At 42.3% G+C, this 18,736-nt stretch overlaps 1 protein-coding gene across 1 annotated transcript in view; it reads left to right on the top strand.

Moving 5' to 3' along the window:
* The window catches only part of CLEC16A (C-type lectin domain containing 16A), a gene marked incomplete in the record, with an annotated part of 3,039,290 nt that overhangs the window by 522,972 nt on the left and 2,497,582 nt on the right, over positions 1 to 18,736 (top strand). The window contains 1 exon segment of the mRNA XM_044089149.1: positions 6,160 to 6,334. Coding sequence (XP_043945084.1) covers positions 6,160 to 6,334 — 175 coding nt within the window.

Genomic DNA, 18,736 nt, shown 5'->3' on the forward strand with positions numbered 1-18,736 from the left:
TGTCCTCTTTAACATAGCTCTCAAGTATTTGCTCTGTCTTTTTAACATACTGTAGCTCTCACGTGTTTGCTCTGTCCCTGTAACATAACTCGCAAGTGTTTGCTCTGCCCCTTTAATATACTGTAGCTCTCAAGTCTTTGCTTTGTCCCTTTAACATTCTGTAGCTCTCATGTTTTGCTCTGTCCCTTTTGTCATAGCTCTCAAGTGTTTTCTCTGTCCCCTTTATCATAGTTCTCAAGTGTTTGCTCTGTCCCCTTTAACCTTTACAATAGCTGTCAAAGGTTTACTCGGTCCCTTTAACATACTCTAGCTCTCAACGGTTTCCCCTGTCCTTTTTAGCATACTGTATGTCTCAATTGTTTGCTCTGTCCCTTTAACAGACTGTTGCTCTCAAGTGTTTGCTCTGTCCCGTTTAACATAGTTGTCAAGTGTTTGCTCTGTGCCTTTTAATTTGCTTGAATTTCTTTTTAATCACTGAGGATTACCGTCAGTCGGTAGTACCAGGCTTTATTTTGTATGTCATGTTCTTCTGAAAATTCATGCTGATGCAAAACTTGTTCTTGTATTATCTTTCCAAGTTTAAAACTTCCCCCAGTTTTAGCTTTAGTACCTCAGTTACCTCACAGCAAGAGGTTCTCCCGTTTGATTCTCGGCTTGGCTTGGGAGTGCCTTCTGCGTGGAGTCTGCATGTCCTCCCCGCGGTTGGATAGCGTTTGAAAGACATGCGTGTGTAAATGGGCATGCCTTCATTGAAGGTTGGCCGTCGAGCTGGCACCTCAGCGTTTCTTAAAAAATCTACTGCCAATTATTAGAGGACCGGAGTTCCACTGTGGCGACCCCTTACCGGGAAAAAGCCGAAAGGCAAACGTTTTTTGTCCCTGATTCCTGAACACAGAATTTGAGAGGCACGCTTACAAGAAATTTTTTCTGTGGATGTTTTGGAATGTTCTCAAGGAGGAAAGCCCATTTTTTAGCGATGCATCAATACAGTTAAACATTCTGGAGCTATGTTTCTTGGGATGCTACAGAATTTCTAGACTATTCTACAGAGCAGTGCAGAATCTAGTCCTGTCCTTAAATCACAAGCTCCTGAGAGCACCCCAGCACTATCAGGTTATACCTCATATCATGCATTCCGGCCCCAAAATCTGGACAATACCAAGAAAGGAGGGGGGGTATCCATATTCATCAAGGACACCCACACCTCAAGACTGGTGGCAACGCACGATGCATCGGAGACCATCCAGGTGCAATTAACCATAGGCAAGACTGCTCTGCAAATTGTAGCATGTTACAGGCCACCCTCACAAACTCTGGAACCTCACATGGCTTTCCTGAAAACACTAGAGGGGATAAATGTATCACCAAACACCATCATACTAGGTGACTTCAATTACCCTAATATAGACTGGGTACACTACTCAAGCCCAAACACCCTAGCTCAAAAGTTCCTGGAATTCATAAACTCAGATGCCATGGAACAGCTAGTCACCATCCCCACAAGAGGAGAAAACATACTTGATCTCATCATCATGAACATGGGAGCACTATGTTCAACGCCGGAAGTATACCCCTCACTGGTGAGATCAGATCACAAACTAATCTCGCTGGAGGTCCTCATCCCACCCCCACCTGAAATAAAAAAGACCACAGTCAAGAATTTCTCGAAAGCCGACTTCACACTTCTAAAGACTAGTGTGGTCTCCTTTAAGGCCCCGAGGCGGAAAATAGTATTCAAGCCGCTGAATCACTTACAAATGCCTTCTCCCAGCACCTGCAGGACTGCATGGATAAGGCAATCCCAAGCAAAACAAAGACTCTTTGTACCAAAGGCAAGCGTCCAGCCTGGTGGACCCCAGCCATAAACAAACTCTACAACAAAAGGAGGAAGCTACTACAAGATAGAGCAAAATCCTTAAAAGGTAAGACACCCTTGATCACTATAAGTAAAAAACTAAGAGCTCTCATAAAATCATCCAAAGCAAATTTTGAGAGAAAAATAGCTAAAGACTCAAAAGACAATCATAAGGCCTTCTTTAGCTATGTCAGAAACCTGGGAGGAAACTCCCAGATATGTTCAGAACTAGTTCAAAATAATGTGAAGATTACTGATCCTACAGACATTGCTAACATACTGGCTGACAGGTTCAGTGCAAACTTCTCCCCCCCCTCCCCCCCAAAAGGAGAGATATCTATACCAAGCGATTGCAGTCCCCCAAACATCTCCAACACCCAAGTGAAAACTGCTCTCGCCAAAGCAAAAAACACAGCATCCATGGGACCTGATGGTGTCCCCGGCTGTGTGCTCCATGAACTAAACGATGAATTGAACCCACAGCTAGGACAGCTGTTTAATCATAGTCTTACCTCTGGATACGTGCCCAGGGAGTGGCGCACTGCAACTGTGGTCCCACTTCACAAAGGCGGTGCCTCCACCGACCCTGGAAATTACCGGCCCATTAGCTTGACAAGCCTTATCTGCAAAGCCATGGAGAGGATCATAATGGACCTCATAAATAAAGACATAGGGAATTTGCAGACTTTGGATCCATCCCAGTTTGGCTTTGTCAAAGGCAGATCATGCCTTCTAAACTTGGTTGACTTTTTCAAACAGTCACCAAAGCCATTGATGAGGGAAAGGCAGTCCATACAGCCTACCTAGATCTGGCGAAGGCCTTGATACAATACCCCACTCGGGTATCATTGAAAAACTCATCAGCTTAAACGTTAACCCATACATCACAAGATGGGTTGCAAACTGGCTGAGTGACAGAACCCACAGGGTCAGAGTTGCTGGCGCCATGTCAGACTCAAAGCCTGTCACAAGTGGTGTACCACAGGGCTCAGTCCTGGGCCCACTCTTGTTTGGCATCTACTTTTCCAAGTACAAGCAAACACAGGAGGGTTATGGCTGACAAAGTTTGCAGATGACTGCAAACTGGGCGCCATAGTAGAAAACACATCTGACACAGATATCCTACAGAAGGGTCTCACAGAAACGGATAACTGGTGCCAGAGCCATGGCCTAAAGTTAAATGCCAAAAAATGCATAGTCATACCCTTCGGGAAAAACAAGGTTACCCCTAGCTACCAAATAGGTGGCAATCCACTGAGCACAGAAGAAGTTATCAGGGACCTAGGGACACAGGTTGATAGTAGTCTGTCATTCGACACCCATGTAGCCAAATTAGTTAGGAAGACCTTCTACATTGCCCACCTTATCATGAAGGGTTTCTAGTCTAGATCAAGGGAGGTCATAGTCTCCCTGTACTCATCACTCATCAGACCAATGATTGAGTATAATGCCCCATTCGGAATGTATCTGACCCGACACTTGCAGCAGCTTGAGAGGCCACAAAAGTTCCTCACCAAAAGGATAAAGGGTCTCAAACATCTGTCCTATGCTGCCTGACTGAAAGAAATCCAGCTCTACTCAGTCGCCACGCCTGCTCAGAGGTGACCTTTGCCTAACATACAAGGCCATGTCAAACCCAGATTTGATGAATATGCTTCACCTCAAAAAATCTAGATCCATCAGAGCCACAAGGGCGGGAGACTTAAACCTGGACACGGCTATTAATAGGACGTGTTGGAGGGATAGATTCATCACCCAAAGACTCCCTATGCTGTGGAACAAAATCCCGGTATATGTGAGGCAGAGCACCTCGCTGGCCTTGTTCAAGAAAAATCTTGACCAATGGATGGGAGATCGCAGATATACCCCAGGGATCACCTCAGTGTCACTGCTCGACAGAGGCACAGCAAAATAATGGGTATAGTTCCCCATACTAAAGGGGTGGCGTAAGCCACAAAACTATGGGCTAGGCTTGTAAATGCCCTCGGGCAGATAGCCTAGTATGAACCTATGAACCTATGAACATAGGTCCTTGTCAGCTCTCATCTAAGACCTAGAATATGATGCCGTTTGCAGATTAGGTTGTGTGTAAAGTAATTTTACTGTGGACGTTTTTATGATGGTTTATATAATTATCCCATTTCATATCCTAGTTTAGAAAGGCATTTTGATATTTTTAGTGATAAACCCAATTCTAGCAGTGTCATCACTGATAAAAACTGTTTCCAGGCTTGGCCTGTGTTGACACGGAATCTTGGTGTTAAACAGAACCTCTTTCAGATTTGATGGGTTAAGACAAACTGTTAAGAGGCAAACCCTTATTTCTGACATAAAAATAAACGTTTAGGACTAATGACATTTTCATCATTCATTGCAAGCATGGCTACAGAGAAGAAATTAAACCGATGTAGGTTATATTTGTTAGCCAGAACTCAGAGCAAAGTTCTTAAAGGATATTGAGATGGAAGGTGGTGGTAAATAGGACTGTCTGACTTTACCAACCTACACTTAAAATCTAATGGCAACAGTGAGCAGGTTACTGGAAGCTGTAGATAGCCTCACCTCCACCCCCCATCCACAGATTTATATAACTAGAATTATTTCCTCAGCAGTTTCTTTCTACATGTATGTGAAAAAACTGTTTAATTCCCCATAGACTTATTGCCAAAAAACATGATTACCACCACTGACACATTCAAATGATGCTGCTGCCTACAGGAATTCGATGTTTACTGTTTTTAAGTAATCACTGCATAGATCTTAAAACAGTTACTGTATTTCAAGCCTCTGTTTTTGGAATAAAGATAGGTTTTCACTTCCTCCTTCCTTTAGAATTGTGATTTTGTGTGCGTGCACTCTGCATTCTGAGAATGATCATGCACATCAACATTTTCCTTTCTCCTTGGCCCTGCATACTTGCTTTGCTGTTTCATTGTCAGTAATACTGCACTGTTGTATTTTCCTCCCAGTATACGTACTGCAGACCTGCACATCTCTTTTAGTTTGTGGTCGTGGACACTTGTTCTCTCCCATTCATTGCCAGTTGCACTGAGCAGCTGAATTGACTTTCCAGCACATGTGACACAAAACCATACATTTCCTAGCAGATGAGGATAAGACCCAGCCAGAAATATCTTGACAAAACAACAACAGTGTGCACTGATATCTGTTATACTCACTCTGACAGGTTAGGCCATTTCCATTTTATGTGATACCCATCTGTGGGGTTAATAGAGCAGAGGCTTCTTGTTAAGCTTGAATGTTTCAGGTTTTAAAAGGTCTCTTAAGACTTCATTCCTTAATATATGGTGATGTTTAATCTGGAGGTATCACTTTTAGTTAAGATTTTATTTCTGCTGTTTTTATTTTTGTTTTATTTGTATGGGTTTGTTTGTTGCTACATAACAGCCTTTATCTGTATGTTACTTAGTTACAAGCACCTTAATATGGTGAACTTCAGACCTTAAATATTTCAGTTTTTGGGTGAAACATGTTTGCAGCTTGTGTGGTCTTGCTTGCTGAATTGAGTGCATCATTAAAGACCACTTTGTGTTATTGTGCATTTGTGAGCTGTTGTGGTACAATATTATTTTATTTGTTATCTACAACTCCGTCTTCTTTTCCTCTTTTTGAAAATCAGGACAGGTTTTCTGCTTTGCCAGTCCAGCAGTACTCTGCTAGCCTTCTGTATGTTAACTGAAAAGGCATCCTAACACCCCAGAAATGTTTGACACCTTCTGTATGTTTACTTGGATCCAGTCCCACACCCTTACTGGGAAGGAATTATTTAATCAGTGAAACTATTGAATTGTGAAATATGCCAGTATAATGATATAAAAATTTGTTTACAGAACCATTGTTCTAACAAAATGTAATTGATATTAATGAATGTTTTAATGCAAATATAACTTTTAATGCATAATTCATAGCATCTGAGAGGTATTTGAGCACCTCTACTTTTGCTGTACCTTTTGATGGTGGTATTTGACATACCTTTGGATGCTGGTATTCTGACATACCTTTTGATGGTGGCATGTTGACATACCTTGGGATGGTGCTATTTGATGTACCTTTGGATGGTGGTATTTGACGTACCTTGGGATGGTGCTATTTGATGTACCTTTGGATGGTGATAGTTTGATGTACCTTGGGATGGTGCTATTTGATGTACCTTTGGATGTTGATATTTTGACGTACCTTGGGATGGTGCTATTTGATGTACCTTTGGATGGTGATATTTTGACATACCTTGGGATGGTGCTACTTGACGTATGTAAACATTTCACTTTATTTCTCTTTTGCAGACATGCTAACAAGACAAAGCTGAGTGACTTGGTTGCAGAGCACCTCGACCACTTGCATTACCTGAATGACATTCTTATTATTAATTGTGAGTTCCTGAATGACGTGCTTACAGATCACCTGCTGAACAGGCTCTTCCTGCCTTTGTATGTCTACTCATTATTAACTCATGAAAAGGTGAGAATCAGTGTACGGGTTTTAATTCACTAACTGAGTTGGTGCTTTCTCCTTATTAACTCATGAAAAGGTGAGAATCAGTGTACGGGTTTTAATTCACTAACTGAGTTGGTGCTTTCTTCTTTATTAACTCATGAAGAGGTGAGAATCAGTGTACGGGTTTTAATTCAGTAACTGTGTTGGTGCTTTCTCCTTATTAACTCATGAAAAGGTGAGAATCATTGTACAGGTTTTAATTCACTAACTGAGTTGGTGCTTTCTCCTTATTAACTCACGAAAAGGTGAGAATCAGTGTACGGGTTTTAATTCACTAAGTGAGTTGGTGCTTTCTCCTTATTAACTCACGAAAAGGTGAGAATCAGTGTATGGGTTTTAATTCACTAAGTGAGTTGGTGCTTTCTCCTTATTAACTCACGAAAAGGTGAGAATCAGTGTACGGGTTTTAATTCACTAACTGGGTTGGTGCTTTCTCCTTATTAACTCACGAAAAGGTGAGAATCATTGTACGGGTTTTAATCCACTAACTGAGTTGGTGCTTTCTCCTTATTAACTCACGAAAAGGTGAGAATCAGTGTACGGGTTTTAATTCACTAACTGAGTTGGTGCTTTCTTCTTTATTAACTCATGAAGAGGTGAGAATCAGTGTACGGGTTTTAATTCAGTAACTGTGTTGGTGCTTTCTCCTTATTAACTCATGAAAAGGTGAGAATCATTGTACAGGTTTTAATTCACTAACTGAGTTGGTGCTTTCTCCTTATTAACTCACGAAAAGGTGAGAATCATTGTACGGGTTTTAATTCACTAAGTGAGTTGGCGCTTTCTCCTTATTAACTCACGAAAAGGTGAGAATCAGTGTACGGGTTTTAATTCACTAACTGAGTTGGTGCTTTGATCGGGTGATTTTTTTTTTTTACAGGCGTAATCCAGTTAAAAAAAGACACTGGTGTTAAGGCAAGATACAAATGCATGACTGATGCATAATTTTCACAGAAATATTAAAGTACTAGTGTAAATCGGATAAGGCCTGAACATTGATGTTTCAGATGCACTCTTTGCTGTATTTTACCAGTGTAATGTTGCATTGCATATTTTTATAGGAAATGTGCCATTTACTTGCTTTACAGGTATTACATCAGCATGCTGGTAGTGCTGCTTTTCTGTACACATACAGTTGTGCAGCAGTTTCTAATATATTACAGTTCCCCTGATTTTAGACCAGGGTTTGAAAGCAAGTTAAATATTAAAGTAAAGTGTTCATATCTGGTTTTAGTGAGAAAGTACAACCATGGATGTGTTTCAATCCATTTATACTTTGGTGTTAGTTACCAGCCAAAACATTTTCTGTCAAAAAAATCATTTTCTAAGAGGGCTTTAGGGTGCTCAAGATAGTGTTTTTGTAGCCCATTGATCCTGAGACCTAGTTTGTATATGTAGATGTCCTGGATCCTCATCCATAATGTGACCCTGCATTTGACATTCTGTGTCACCTGTGCTGAATTCTTCGACCTTTGTAATGTAGTACGGGCAATACCTTTGTAATGTAGCATCAGTACCTTTGTAATGTAACATTAGGTGATAACTTTGTAATGTAACATGGGTGATACCTTTGCATTGTAGCAGTAGGTGATACCTATGTAATATAGTACGGGCGATACCTTTGCAATGTAGTAGTAGGTGATACCTTTACAATGTAGTAGTAGGTGATACCTTATTAAGTGACACCTTTGTACAGTTACATGGGTGATACCTTTGTAATGTAACATTAGGTGGCACCTTTGTACAATTTACATGGGTGAGACCTTTGTAATGTAACATTAGATGATACCTTTGTAATGTAACATTAGGTGATACCTTTGTAATGTAGCTGTAGGTGATACCTTTGTACTGTTACATGGGTGATACCTTTGTAATGTAGCATGGGTGATACCCTTATAATGTAGCATGGGTGATACCCTTATACTGTAATACAGGTGATACCTTTGTAATGTAGCTGTAGGTGATACCTTATAGGTTCATAGATAGTACAAAGCTAACTGCCCTTGTGAGCTATTTTAAGCCTAGCCAATTATCCCTGGTGAGACTCAAACCCTGCACCTTGTGTTTGCAAGGCAAACACCTTAACCATTAGGCCACACTCCTTTGTACTGTTCCATGGGTGATACCTTTGTAATTTAGCATTAGGTGATACCTTTGTAGTGCAGCATTAGGTGAAATCTCTGTAGTGTAGCATTAGGTGAAATCTTTGTACTGTTGCATGGGTGATACATTTGTACTGTTGCATGGGTGATACCTTTGTAATGTTGCATGGGTGATACATTTGTACTGTTGCATGGGTGATACCTTTGTACTGTTGCATGGGTGATACATTTGTACTGTTGCATGGGTGTTACCTTTGTAATGTTGCATGGGTGATACCTTTGTAATGTAGCATTAGGTGATACCTTTGTACTGTTGCATGGGTGATACCTTTGTACTGTTGCATGGGTGATCTTTTCTTCTTGTGGTATGAACATGATCATCTTTACCTCCTAGGGCTCAAAGGTAGCCATCTGTCCTTCTCGATATTCATCACTAGTTTGAAATTCGTCATTTATTTTTCAAACACCTTTATTGATTTATCATTTGTGACACAGGCAAATTTACATTCATGTAAAAGTAATCAAACTGTATTAACGTAACAAACATTATACTTCACATATATTGCTATATATGTTCAAAGACATGCATCTGGAGCGTTTCTCCCAGGGCCTCCGCTATATATGTTCAAAGACATGCATCTGGAGCATTTCTCCCAGGGCCTCCGCTGAAAATTGGCTTTGTTCGAAGTTGGACTTTCCCGGTTAACAAATATTAAATAAATATATTATATAATCTTAGCAGTAAGACATAAATTATTCAATTTCTCCCTTTTTTTTAAACAAGAAACATCTTCATTAAACCATCACTTACTTCATAGGCAGTCTTACATTTATATAAATGACAAAAAAATTGTCAGTTTTGAAATTAATATTATGCCTTCTTGTTGCTAAGTAGTTAAATCTTTTGTGTGTGTCATCACCATGTAATGTCTCATGCATCAGATTTATACATCTGAAAGCCTGTCCTGAAGACAGTTTGACATGGTTACCATTTGTCAGCCTTCAGTTACATGAAGGGTAAATGCTGTCCTGTAGTAAAACTTCTTGACAACTTCTTCTTTAGGTAGTCAAAGTGTTTATTATTTGCACTTATCCAAACTGTAGGTTTCAGCAGGTCCAGGAGTACTCTTTGCTGTCATTTTAAGTACAGGATTAGTGCCATTGAGTAAGTGGATACGTGACATGTATTTTGATATGCAGAAATAGAATTATGTTATACTGTCACAGTTTACCAACCACATATGGCTGGATGATGATAAGCAGATGTCAGGTGCTTGGTGCCACTTTGCGTTGTGAAGGTTTTGAACTGTTCAGAGGTAAACTGTGGTCTGTTATCACTAGATATCTCTTCCAACAGATATTTGTCTCGTAACTCATACTTGGAAGTTCAGCACCTTAAGCACTTTGCCCAAGTAAAGATGGCAGAGCTTTATGCCCTTGATGTCCCTCAAGAAAAAGTTTAACTGACTTAGGCCTGAGATCTAGGCTTAGAAATACCCGCCGAGGTCTCAGAACCTGTGGTACACCTGACATTTACCTTGACGCTTCCTGAGGCTGGTGTGGCATCTGAGATTTGCACCTCCAAAACGACTGAAGCAACCAGTAACAGTATCCCACATAATAATTTATGAATGGCTAAAAGGAGTACTGCAAATTCTCATTAGAGTGGGAATTCCAGAATTGCTCATAGTGGTCCATCAGGGGTCAGTCATCCAAAGGGAAACAGAATGACCTGCAAAGAAATTCCTCTTTTCATTGGCATCCCTCTGCCTTCACAAAATCAGATTAAGTTGCTCTATCCCAGCATTTAAGCACTGCTAGTGCGAGGCACAGTAGAGCTGGTGCCTCCACAGTATGTGGGAAATGTTCTATTCCAGACTTTCCTTATCCCAAGAAGAGGAGACTGGAAACCAATTCTGGATCTTTTCAGCCACAACATCTTTCTGCTTGTTCCAACTTTCAGGATGTTGTCATTACAAACTCTGTTTCCATTCATCCTTCCCGAAGCCTTCCTGGTGTCTTTGGACCTAAAAGATGCCCAGTTTCCAGGACATTTCTTTGTTTTTTTTTACTTGCTCATCAGACCTTCACTTTTCTGCTTTGCCTTTTGGACTCTCTACAGCCCCTAGATTCTTTGCAAAGTGCTTCATACCAGTAATAGCGTACTGCAGGACCCAGGGAATCTGTATATTCCCTTATTTGGGCAAACTGTTAATGCAGCCACAATCTCAGCAGGTACACTTGTCTTATCTCAAATTCACCATGGGCCTACTTCAGGATGAAGTTTTCACAGTCTATCTGAAATAGTCAATTTTCTTGTAGTGGGAACTAGATACCAAGCTTATACAGACATTTGTGTCACCAAAGTGCAGACCCTAACCAGGTACGTCATTTCCTTTTTCCCTCTTCAGTCCTGCACTGCAAGGGGGATTCTCAGAGTACTGACATTCATGGCAGCAATCATACCCATCATCCTCTTTGCAAGACTTTTTATGCGGAAGATCCAGTGGTACCTGAAATCTACTTGGTCCCAACATATTAATCCTCTGGACACACAGGTTCCTCTCCTGCCCAGCCTAAAGAAGGAAATACTATGGTGACTACCACAGGTAAAGCTAAACGTGGGTCTTGCCTTCAAACACAGACACCATAACAGGAGCTGCACATAAACTCATCAGTTAATGCATGGGGAGCATGAATGGGCAATCTGAGAGTTCAGGGACAGTGGTCAACAAATTTAAGATCAGAGCACATCAGTCTGAAGGAGATAAAGGCAATAATTCAGGCTGTGTAGATTTTCTCCCATTCTTGGAATCCAGGCCCATTAAGATTGGTCTCAGAAAACACAACAGTCATATGATATGTAAACAAGCAGAGGGGGCATCAGATCTTATCAAGTGTGCGACTGGCTCTTTTGACATGGGAGTAGACCATTAAAGCAAGCATCTACTTCCAAGTGGTTTACATTCCCTTACAGGACAATATCCTGGCAGACTTTCTAAGCAGATCAAGAGAAGATTACCATGAATGTATGCTGAACAGGGAGATCCTCCTAGACATCGTCCGCAAATGGGGGGGTTTCCACAAATAGATATTTTTTTGCCTCTACCCACCACAAACAGCTTCTGCTCCTTTTCAGCAGGAACTACTGTCCTCAAGCTTGGAAAATGGATGCAATGTCCTTGTATTGAAGAGGGAGGTTATTAAATTCCTTCCGTCCACTTCCTTTGCTTCCCAAGGTCGTATTAAAGACCCAAAAGGAATGCCAAAAGATGCTACTGTTGACTCCCTATTGGCCAAGGCAGCACCGTTTCGCTCTTCCCTTCTACCTAGGCAAGGGCGATCACCCGAAGCTTCCCTCTGCATTGGACTTGCTTACTCAGCAGAAGAGCTCATTACGTCACCCCCACCCTGTCATCCCTCAGCCTGATATATTATTTTAGGATTCTAGTCACTTTTATATACCAGTTTTCTGAGGATGTGCTTAAGCTTCTCCAGGAAGCAAGAAAATCTGCTACCAAAAAAATCATACGTAGCAAAATGGGAAAAGATTTGCTATGTACTTCAGGCGAATAACCCAGTGGTCATTTTTTATTTGTGTGAGCTGTTGCAATCTAGCCTAGCATACTCATCAGTTAAAGCTCACATTTCAGTCATATTTGCCTGCTTCACTTTGGACCCACCACTTGTGGCCAGACTAGAGGTAAAACAGTTCTTAGTGTACTGCACCTGAAACCTCCAAGCAAGGCTTCCCCTGATCGGATTCTCATATTTGTGCTGGAAAAACTTGCTCTTCCTCCTTTCGTATCAGCAGTCTCTGACTCCTTTACATTCTGTACTTGGAAAACTGTTCTTCTGGTAGCTCTAACCTCTGCAGATGAGTCTCTGAACTACAACACCTCCCTTCCTTATTTTCCATAAGGACAGTGTATTTAAGAGCCAGTCTGTCCTTCATGTCAAACATAATAAATGAACTGTCTCTCAGTCAGGCCATAAATCTTCCCACTTTCTTCCCTAGCCTGAAAATAAGGGAGAAAGAATTCTGCATTTTGTGCATGTGCATAAACTGCTGAGATTCTACCCGAATAAGACCAAAGATATTCACAAGTCTGACAAATGTTTGTCTCTTTCCAAGACTCCAAGTTAGGAACCCCTTTTGGAAAGTAGACTGTTGCTAACTGGATTTCTAAATCCATTCCCTTTTGCTTCACTCTACATGGCAAATCCTTACCCTCTCCAGCTAAAGATCATTCTGGTAGAGCAGTGGCCTCATGAGGATCCATTTATATGGGGATTGATTCTAGAACAATTTTCGAAGCGGCTACTTGGTCTTCTGTGCATACTTTTATCAAACATTGAGTGGTGGATGCCTTTTGTAGATCCAGAGCCATCTTTGCTAGGTCAGTTCTCTCTGGATTTCTGGATTACTAGACAATTCTCCTATCTCTCTTTCATCCACACATCACATATCACACCTCTTAAGCTTTGGGAATCACCCAACAGTTTGGAGTACTGCAGCAGAGATGTAAGGAAGGACATAGTACAGTGGTGTGAGAACTTACCATAACATTTGATGTTCTACTGTCCACTGTTGCAGTATTCCTTCCCTCCCTCCCTCCCCGTCTTCCCCTTTCTGATTCATCTCCCTTTTTTGACACCTCGATCGAGGGGTATCATTGTCTCCTGCCTATCCTGTATTAGTTGACCAGTTGTCTCTCAGGCTGCTTCAGGATTACTGGCTTGGAGAAATTCTGAGTACTTGTTCTTTTTTGTAAACTTATACATGGGGTCTTAGGTCATATGTCAGACATATGGCTGTATGGAAGGTTCTAACTTCGGTACCCCAGCTGGACATACAGGTTATTTGATAAATTACAGTTGGAACAAGTACAGTTTTTGTAGTTGTGTTCTGCACCTAAATAGGAGAGGCAGTGGGACTGTAGATCCTTGTAGGGAATCTTCCTACAGCAAAATCACACTTTCTCCACCTATTTGACATCTAATAGAAATGGACAGCAGTACAACTGATAAAGGGCACTTATCCAGACCAGTGAAAGCCAATAGTTTGGAATGCTACAACAATGATCAGTAGTACATGTATGGTGAGTTCTTAACAACTCTATGTTTTGTTTAGAAAAATTAGTAATATTAAAAGCATTTGTAAATGTTTTAATAACATTCACCACCTATTACGCATGATGTCCTTCAAGGATGCATCTGCAGTCCTTACAAATAGGGTTGTCCTGTCGTCAGGCAGCCTTTCGGTCGGCCGGATTCCAAAGTCTGGGTCTGGCCTCGGCTGGTGTCGCACTTCACCCGACGTCATCTCTGCTGGTCTTCGGGTATAAAGGCATCAGCCGACGCCATTTTCCTCAGTCTTTCTTGCCGCGTGGCGCCCGAAGCAGAAGCTGTTCGCAAGTGCCGATCGGTCAGATCCAGAGATTACTACTACCGAATACTACTTCGAAGACTTCTAAAAGCTAAGTACCCGTTGGGGACTCTTTCTTGCCTCAGCCGATGTCAGAAAAAGTGAATAACTGTTTAACTTGTGGGAAACAAATACCTCATAAAGATTTCCACTCTTACTGCTTACCTTGTTTAGGCCCAGACCACGACGTAGCAGCTTGTTTAGCCTGTGCTTCCTTCAACCGACGAACGCTTAGGCGCCGGTCGGAGTTTGCTGAACAGTTTTTCGGCCCAGATTTTGCGTACATTATGCCGTCAGATCCTCTGACTACTCAAATTGTTAAGAAACGCAAAGAAAAGGACCGACACTCGCGGTCCGCGGTTTCGGCCGAAACCACGGTTAAGCAAACCGCGAGTGTCTCGGTTTCGGCTGAAACCGAGCAAATGGGTCAATCTTCAGCCGAATCCATGACTACTACCGAGGCCCCTTCTACCCTAGTTGAATCGGCCTCTGAAGTTTTGCCTACTAATGTGGTTTCTCTAGAATTATCGGACACCATCCCTTTGGATGTCTCTACCCCAGCACGTGGTGCTGCTAGGCCTCCTGCAGCCATGTCTATAAAGGCCTTTGCCAGGGCTAAAGCAGCCAAAACTGCTAAATCAGTGCCTGTTAAGCCCCCCTCACACAGGCCCAGTTCCAGTTCCCAAATGCTTACTCTGGCAGAGGATCTCATCTCTTTAATAAGGGATCCCAATCTCACCCAGACAGGGCCTCTCAACCTCCAGAAAGAGACCTAGAGCAGAGCCCTGAGCCAGTGTCCTCAGATGACTCTTCTGATGATACAGACAATACAGACCATCCAGAGGCTCCTTTTCTACTTATGAAGATTCCGATGCTGAAGAATCTATTCCTTCTGCCTCTCCACCAGAGGAATTTTCCTTTGGGGAAACCTTACATGCCATGAGAGAGCAATTCCAATGGCAGGGACAAGATTTCTCAGATTCAAGAAAAGGCTTAGGACCTTTTACACTTACCGCAACATAGGCCCTTAGCTATACCTCCAGTTCTTCCTGTTGTGGATGATGCATTTAATGATGCTTGCACTGCTCCTGATACTTTACCTCCAGCCCCTGCTAAGCCCGATAGGTTTTACAGGGTACCGGACACTTATCACCACTTATACAAGGCTCCTTTTGCAGATCCTGAGACTATCTCCCAGGGGCCTAAGGCAGTAGCTTCGACCTCAGCGAAAAACCCTCTCCCTTCTGAAAGGGAATCCAGGTCCTTAGAGAGATGGGGTAAAAAAGTATACACCTTGGCTACTGTCTCAGCTAGAGCTTTGAACTGTCAGTTTCATATGATCCAATACCAAGAGTTTATGCTTGATCAGTTAACTAAGAAACTGTCCTCTGATGATTCCTTAGATAAGAAATATGTTCTAGAAATGGTGAATAACATTCAGCAGGTTAGTAACCATTCTTTAAAATGTGGCTATGATGCACTGGAGGCTTCATTTAGATCAGCCATGACTGGCACAGTTATAAGAAGGCATGCATGGTTGAAAGAACAGGTCTTGCCGGATCATGTCAAAGCAAAACTATTAGATGCTCCTATGGATAAGGTCAGTCTATTTGGTTCTCCTGCCCAACAAGTAATGAAGAAAATGGAAGAGAAGGCAAAATCTGTACAAACAGTTAAAGATTTCTTACAGGTTCAGCCCCCAAGGTTTAGCAGGAACTGGCCTTCCAAAAATTGGTCCTTTCCAGACTCCTCTAAAACTCAGAGAGGCAGGAATAGACGTTCCAGAGGCAGAAATCAATCCAGAGGAGGTGCCTACAGGGGACGCCAGTGGCAAGGCAATAACCAATGAGGCACAGATACAACCACTACCACTGCAACAGGACAATCACAGTGACTTGGCTCTGACACCGCCTACCAGGGAACAAATAGCAGCACCCTTAGGCGGAAAGTTAGCCTTATTTTCAAAAAACTGGCACTATATCACAAGAGACAAGTGGATTTTGCAAACTATAGACCAAGGCTACAGGTTTCATTTCCACACCTTACCAGTAAAAAGAGGAATGCCAAACCTACCACCAAATCAAAAGACAGAAGCTCTAAAACAAATAGCTCAATTAACAAAGATGAGAGCTGTGGAAAGGGTACCACCTACAGAACAGGGAAAGGGATTTTACTCTAGACTCTTCCTAGTACCAAGAAAAGAGAAAAGTTGGAGACCTATTCTCAACCTGTCCGCTTTAAACACATTCATCATTGTTCCAAAATTCAAAATGCTGACCCTACAGCAACTTCTTCCCATGCTGGGCAAGGAGTATTGGCTGGTAACTCTAGATCTCAAGGAGGCATACCTGCACGTCCCCATACGACCAAATTGCAGAAGATACCTCAGATTTCTTGCAGGATCAGAGCATTATCAATTCTCAGCATTGCCCTTTGGCTTATCTACTGTGCCCAGAGTGTTCACGAAATGCCTGGCATCAGTAATCGCTCATTGCAGGCTTCAGGGAATCCAAATTTATCCATACCTGGACGACTGCCTGATACAAGCGGACAACAAAAGCAAGCTGACACAAGACTTACAAAGAGTCATTTGCTTACTACAAGCCCTGGGATACACAGTCAATTTAAAAAGGTCAAGACTGATACCATCCCCAAACAAGAACATTCTTGGGTGCAGAATTGGACACAGTAAAACAGATGGCATTCCTAACTGCAGAAAAACAAGAACAACTTCCTCTTTACTTCTTGGCATTAACAAAGCAGAACAAACTAACAGCAAGGAAAGTACTGCAGGCCTTGGGCTTCATGGCATCCTGCATAATCCTGGTCCCCCATGCCAGACTGCATATGAGAAAGCTGCAGCGGTACCTAAAGAATTTATGGTCTCAACACAGGCACAGCTTAGAAACCGAAATACCACTAATCCCATGCCTGAAACAAGAGTTCCTATGGTGGGCTCAGGCATGCCAGTCAAACCCAGGTTTGTCCTTCCACAACATTCAAACAAGCCAAACCATCACAACGGATGGCTCAGACCTTGGTTGGGGGGCCAACATGCTGGACAAGTGCATTCAAGGCTTATGGACTCCAGATCAGCTGCACCTGCACATAAATCAAAAAGAAATGCTGGCAGTAAAACTAGCAATCCAGAATTTCAGACCATTCCTCAAAGAAGGCCAATTGATGATAAGGACAGACAACACCACAGTCATGTGGTACATCAACAAACAGGGAGGCACTCATTCATACCCCCTATGCCGAATGGCTCTGGACCTATGGAATATGGCTCTGAGCTACAACATTCAGTTACAGGCAATATTTGTACCGGAAAAAGAAAACATCCTAGCAGACATGTTAAGCAGAACTACCTCGGATGCTCACGAATGGATGCTACACCCGGACATCTTCAAGGCCATCACAAAGAAATGGGGAATGCCACAAATAGACCTATTCGCATCCCCACTCAATCACCAGCTCAAGAAATTCTGCACAAGGACATACCACCCACTTGCTTGGAAGGTGGACTCTCTATCCTTCAGTTGGAAAGGCCTGACAGCATATGCATTTCCACCTCTTCCTTTGATGCACAAGGTACTACTGAAAATCAAAGAGGAACGTCCAAGGATAATTCTGATAGCTCCAAATTGGCCAAGACAACATTGGTATCCATTGCTGAGGAGCATGTCTCGGGGGGAAACGTGGACACTACCCTTGATTCCTTTGATGTTAACTCAGAGCGACTACAACATCCTGCATCCAAACCTGAAAACTCTGCAACTGACTGCCTGGAACATTACATAAGAGCAACTAACCCAGATTTATCCCAAAGGGTTAAAGACATTATCCTTGAGGCCCGCAGACCTGCAACAAGAAGGAACTATGCAGGAAAATGGAAAAGGTTTGTCATTTGGAGTACTGAAAGAGGGAAAGATGTGTCAAAGGTAGATATTGCCAACATCCTAGAGTATTTGGCAGAGCTTCTCCATACAGGCCTGTCCTATTCCTCCATCAAGATACATGCATCAGCTATTTCTGCAGAATACAGCTTCGATCCCCTGTCTTCTCACATCCTCTACTCAGGCAGTTCCTGAGAGGAATTAAGAATGTAAAACCTCCTAGGAAACCACCATTACCAGCATGGGACTTGAACTTTGTGCTAGAAAAATTGACACTCCCTCCATTCGAACCAGCAGCAACAGCAGATCTTCAACACCTATCCTGGAAAACTGCTTTCCTACTGGCAATTACTTCAGCAAGAAGGGTTTTCGAACTACAGGCTTTAATGGCAGTACAACCCTTCCTAATCTTCCATCAAGATAGAGTGTCCATGAGAACTAATCCTACATTTATGCCTAAGGTGGTATCCAGAGTGTCTCTAAACCAGGCAATCCACCTACCTACCTTCTTTCCCAATCCACAGAACAGGGGGGAAAGACGGCTGCATACCTTGGATGTACATAGACAGTTGCGCTACTACCTGGACAGAACCAAGGGCAATAGAAAAACTGACCAGCTTCTAGTAGCTTATGCAACAGGAAGGGAAGGAAAAGCAATTTCCAAACAGACAATCTCCAAGTGGATAGGAAATTGCATAAGATTCTGTTACTCCTACCATGGAAAGCAAATTCCACAGAACATAAGGCCTCATTCTACAAGGGCTACAACCACTACCACAGCTTTCTTATGAGGAGTGGCTACCAAGGACATTATTGAGGCTGCTACTTGGACCTCCTTGCATACATTTGCCAAGCATTATAACTTACCTCTATATTCTAGATCCCGAGTAGGGTTTGCCACTGCTGTTTTGCAAGGGATCCTAACTACACCATAATTCTT

The sequence above is a fragment of the Protopterus annectens genome, chromosome 12.part0 (genome assembly GCF_019279795.1).
Source record: "Protopterus annectens isolate FY-2018-M chromosome 12.part0, PAN1.0, whole genome shotgun sequence".
NCBI classification, from domain to species: domain Eukaryota; kingdom Metazoa; phylum Chordata; order Ceratodontiformes; family Protopteridae; genus Protopterus; species Protopterus annectens.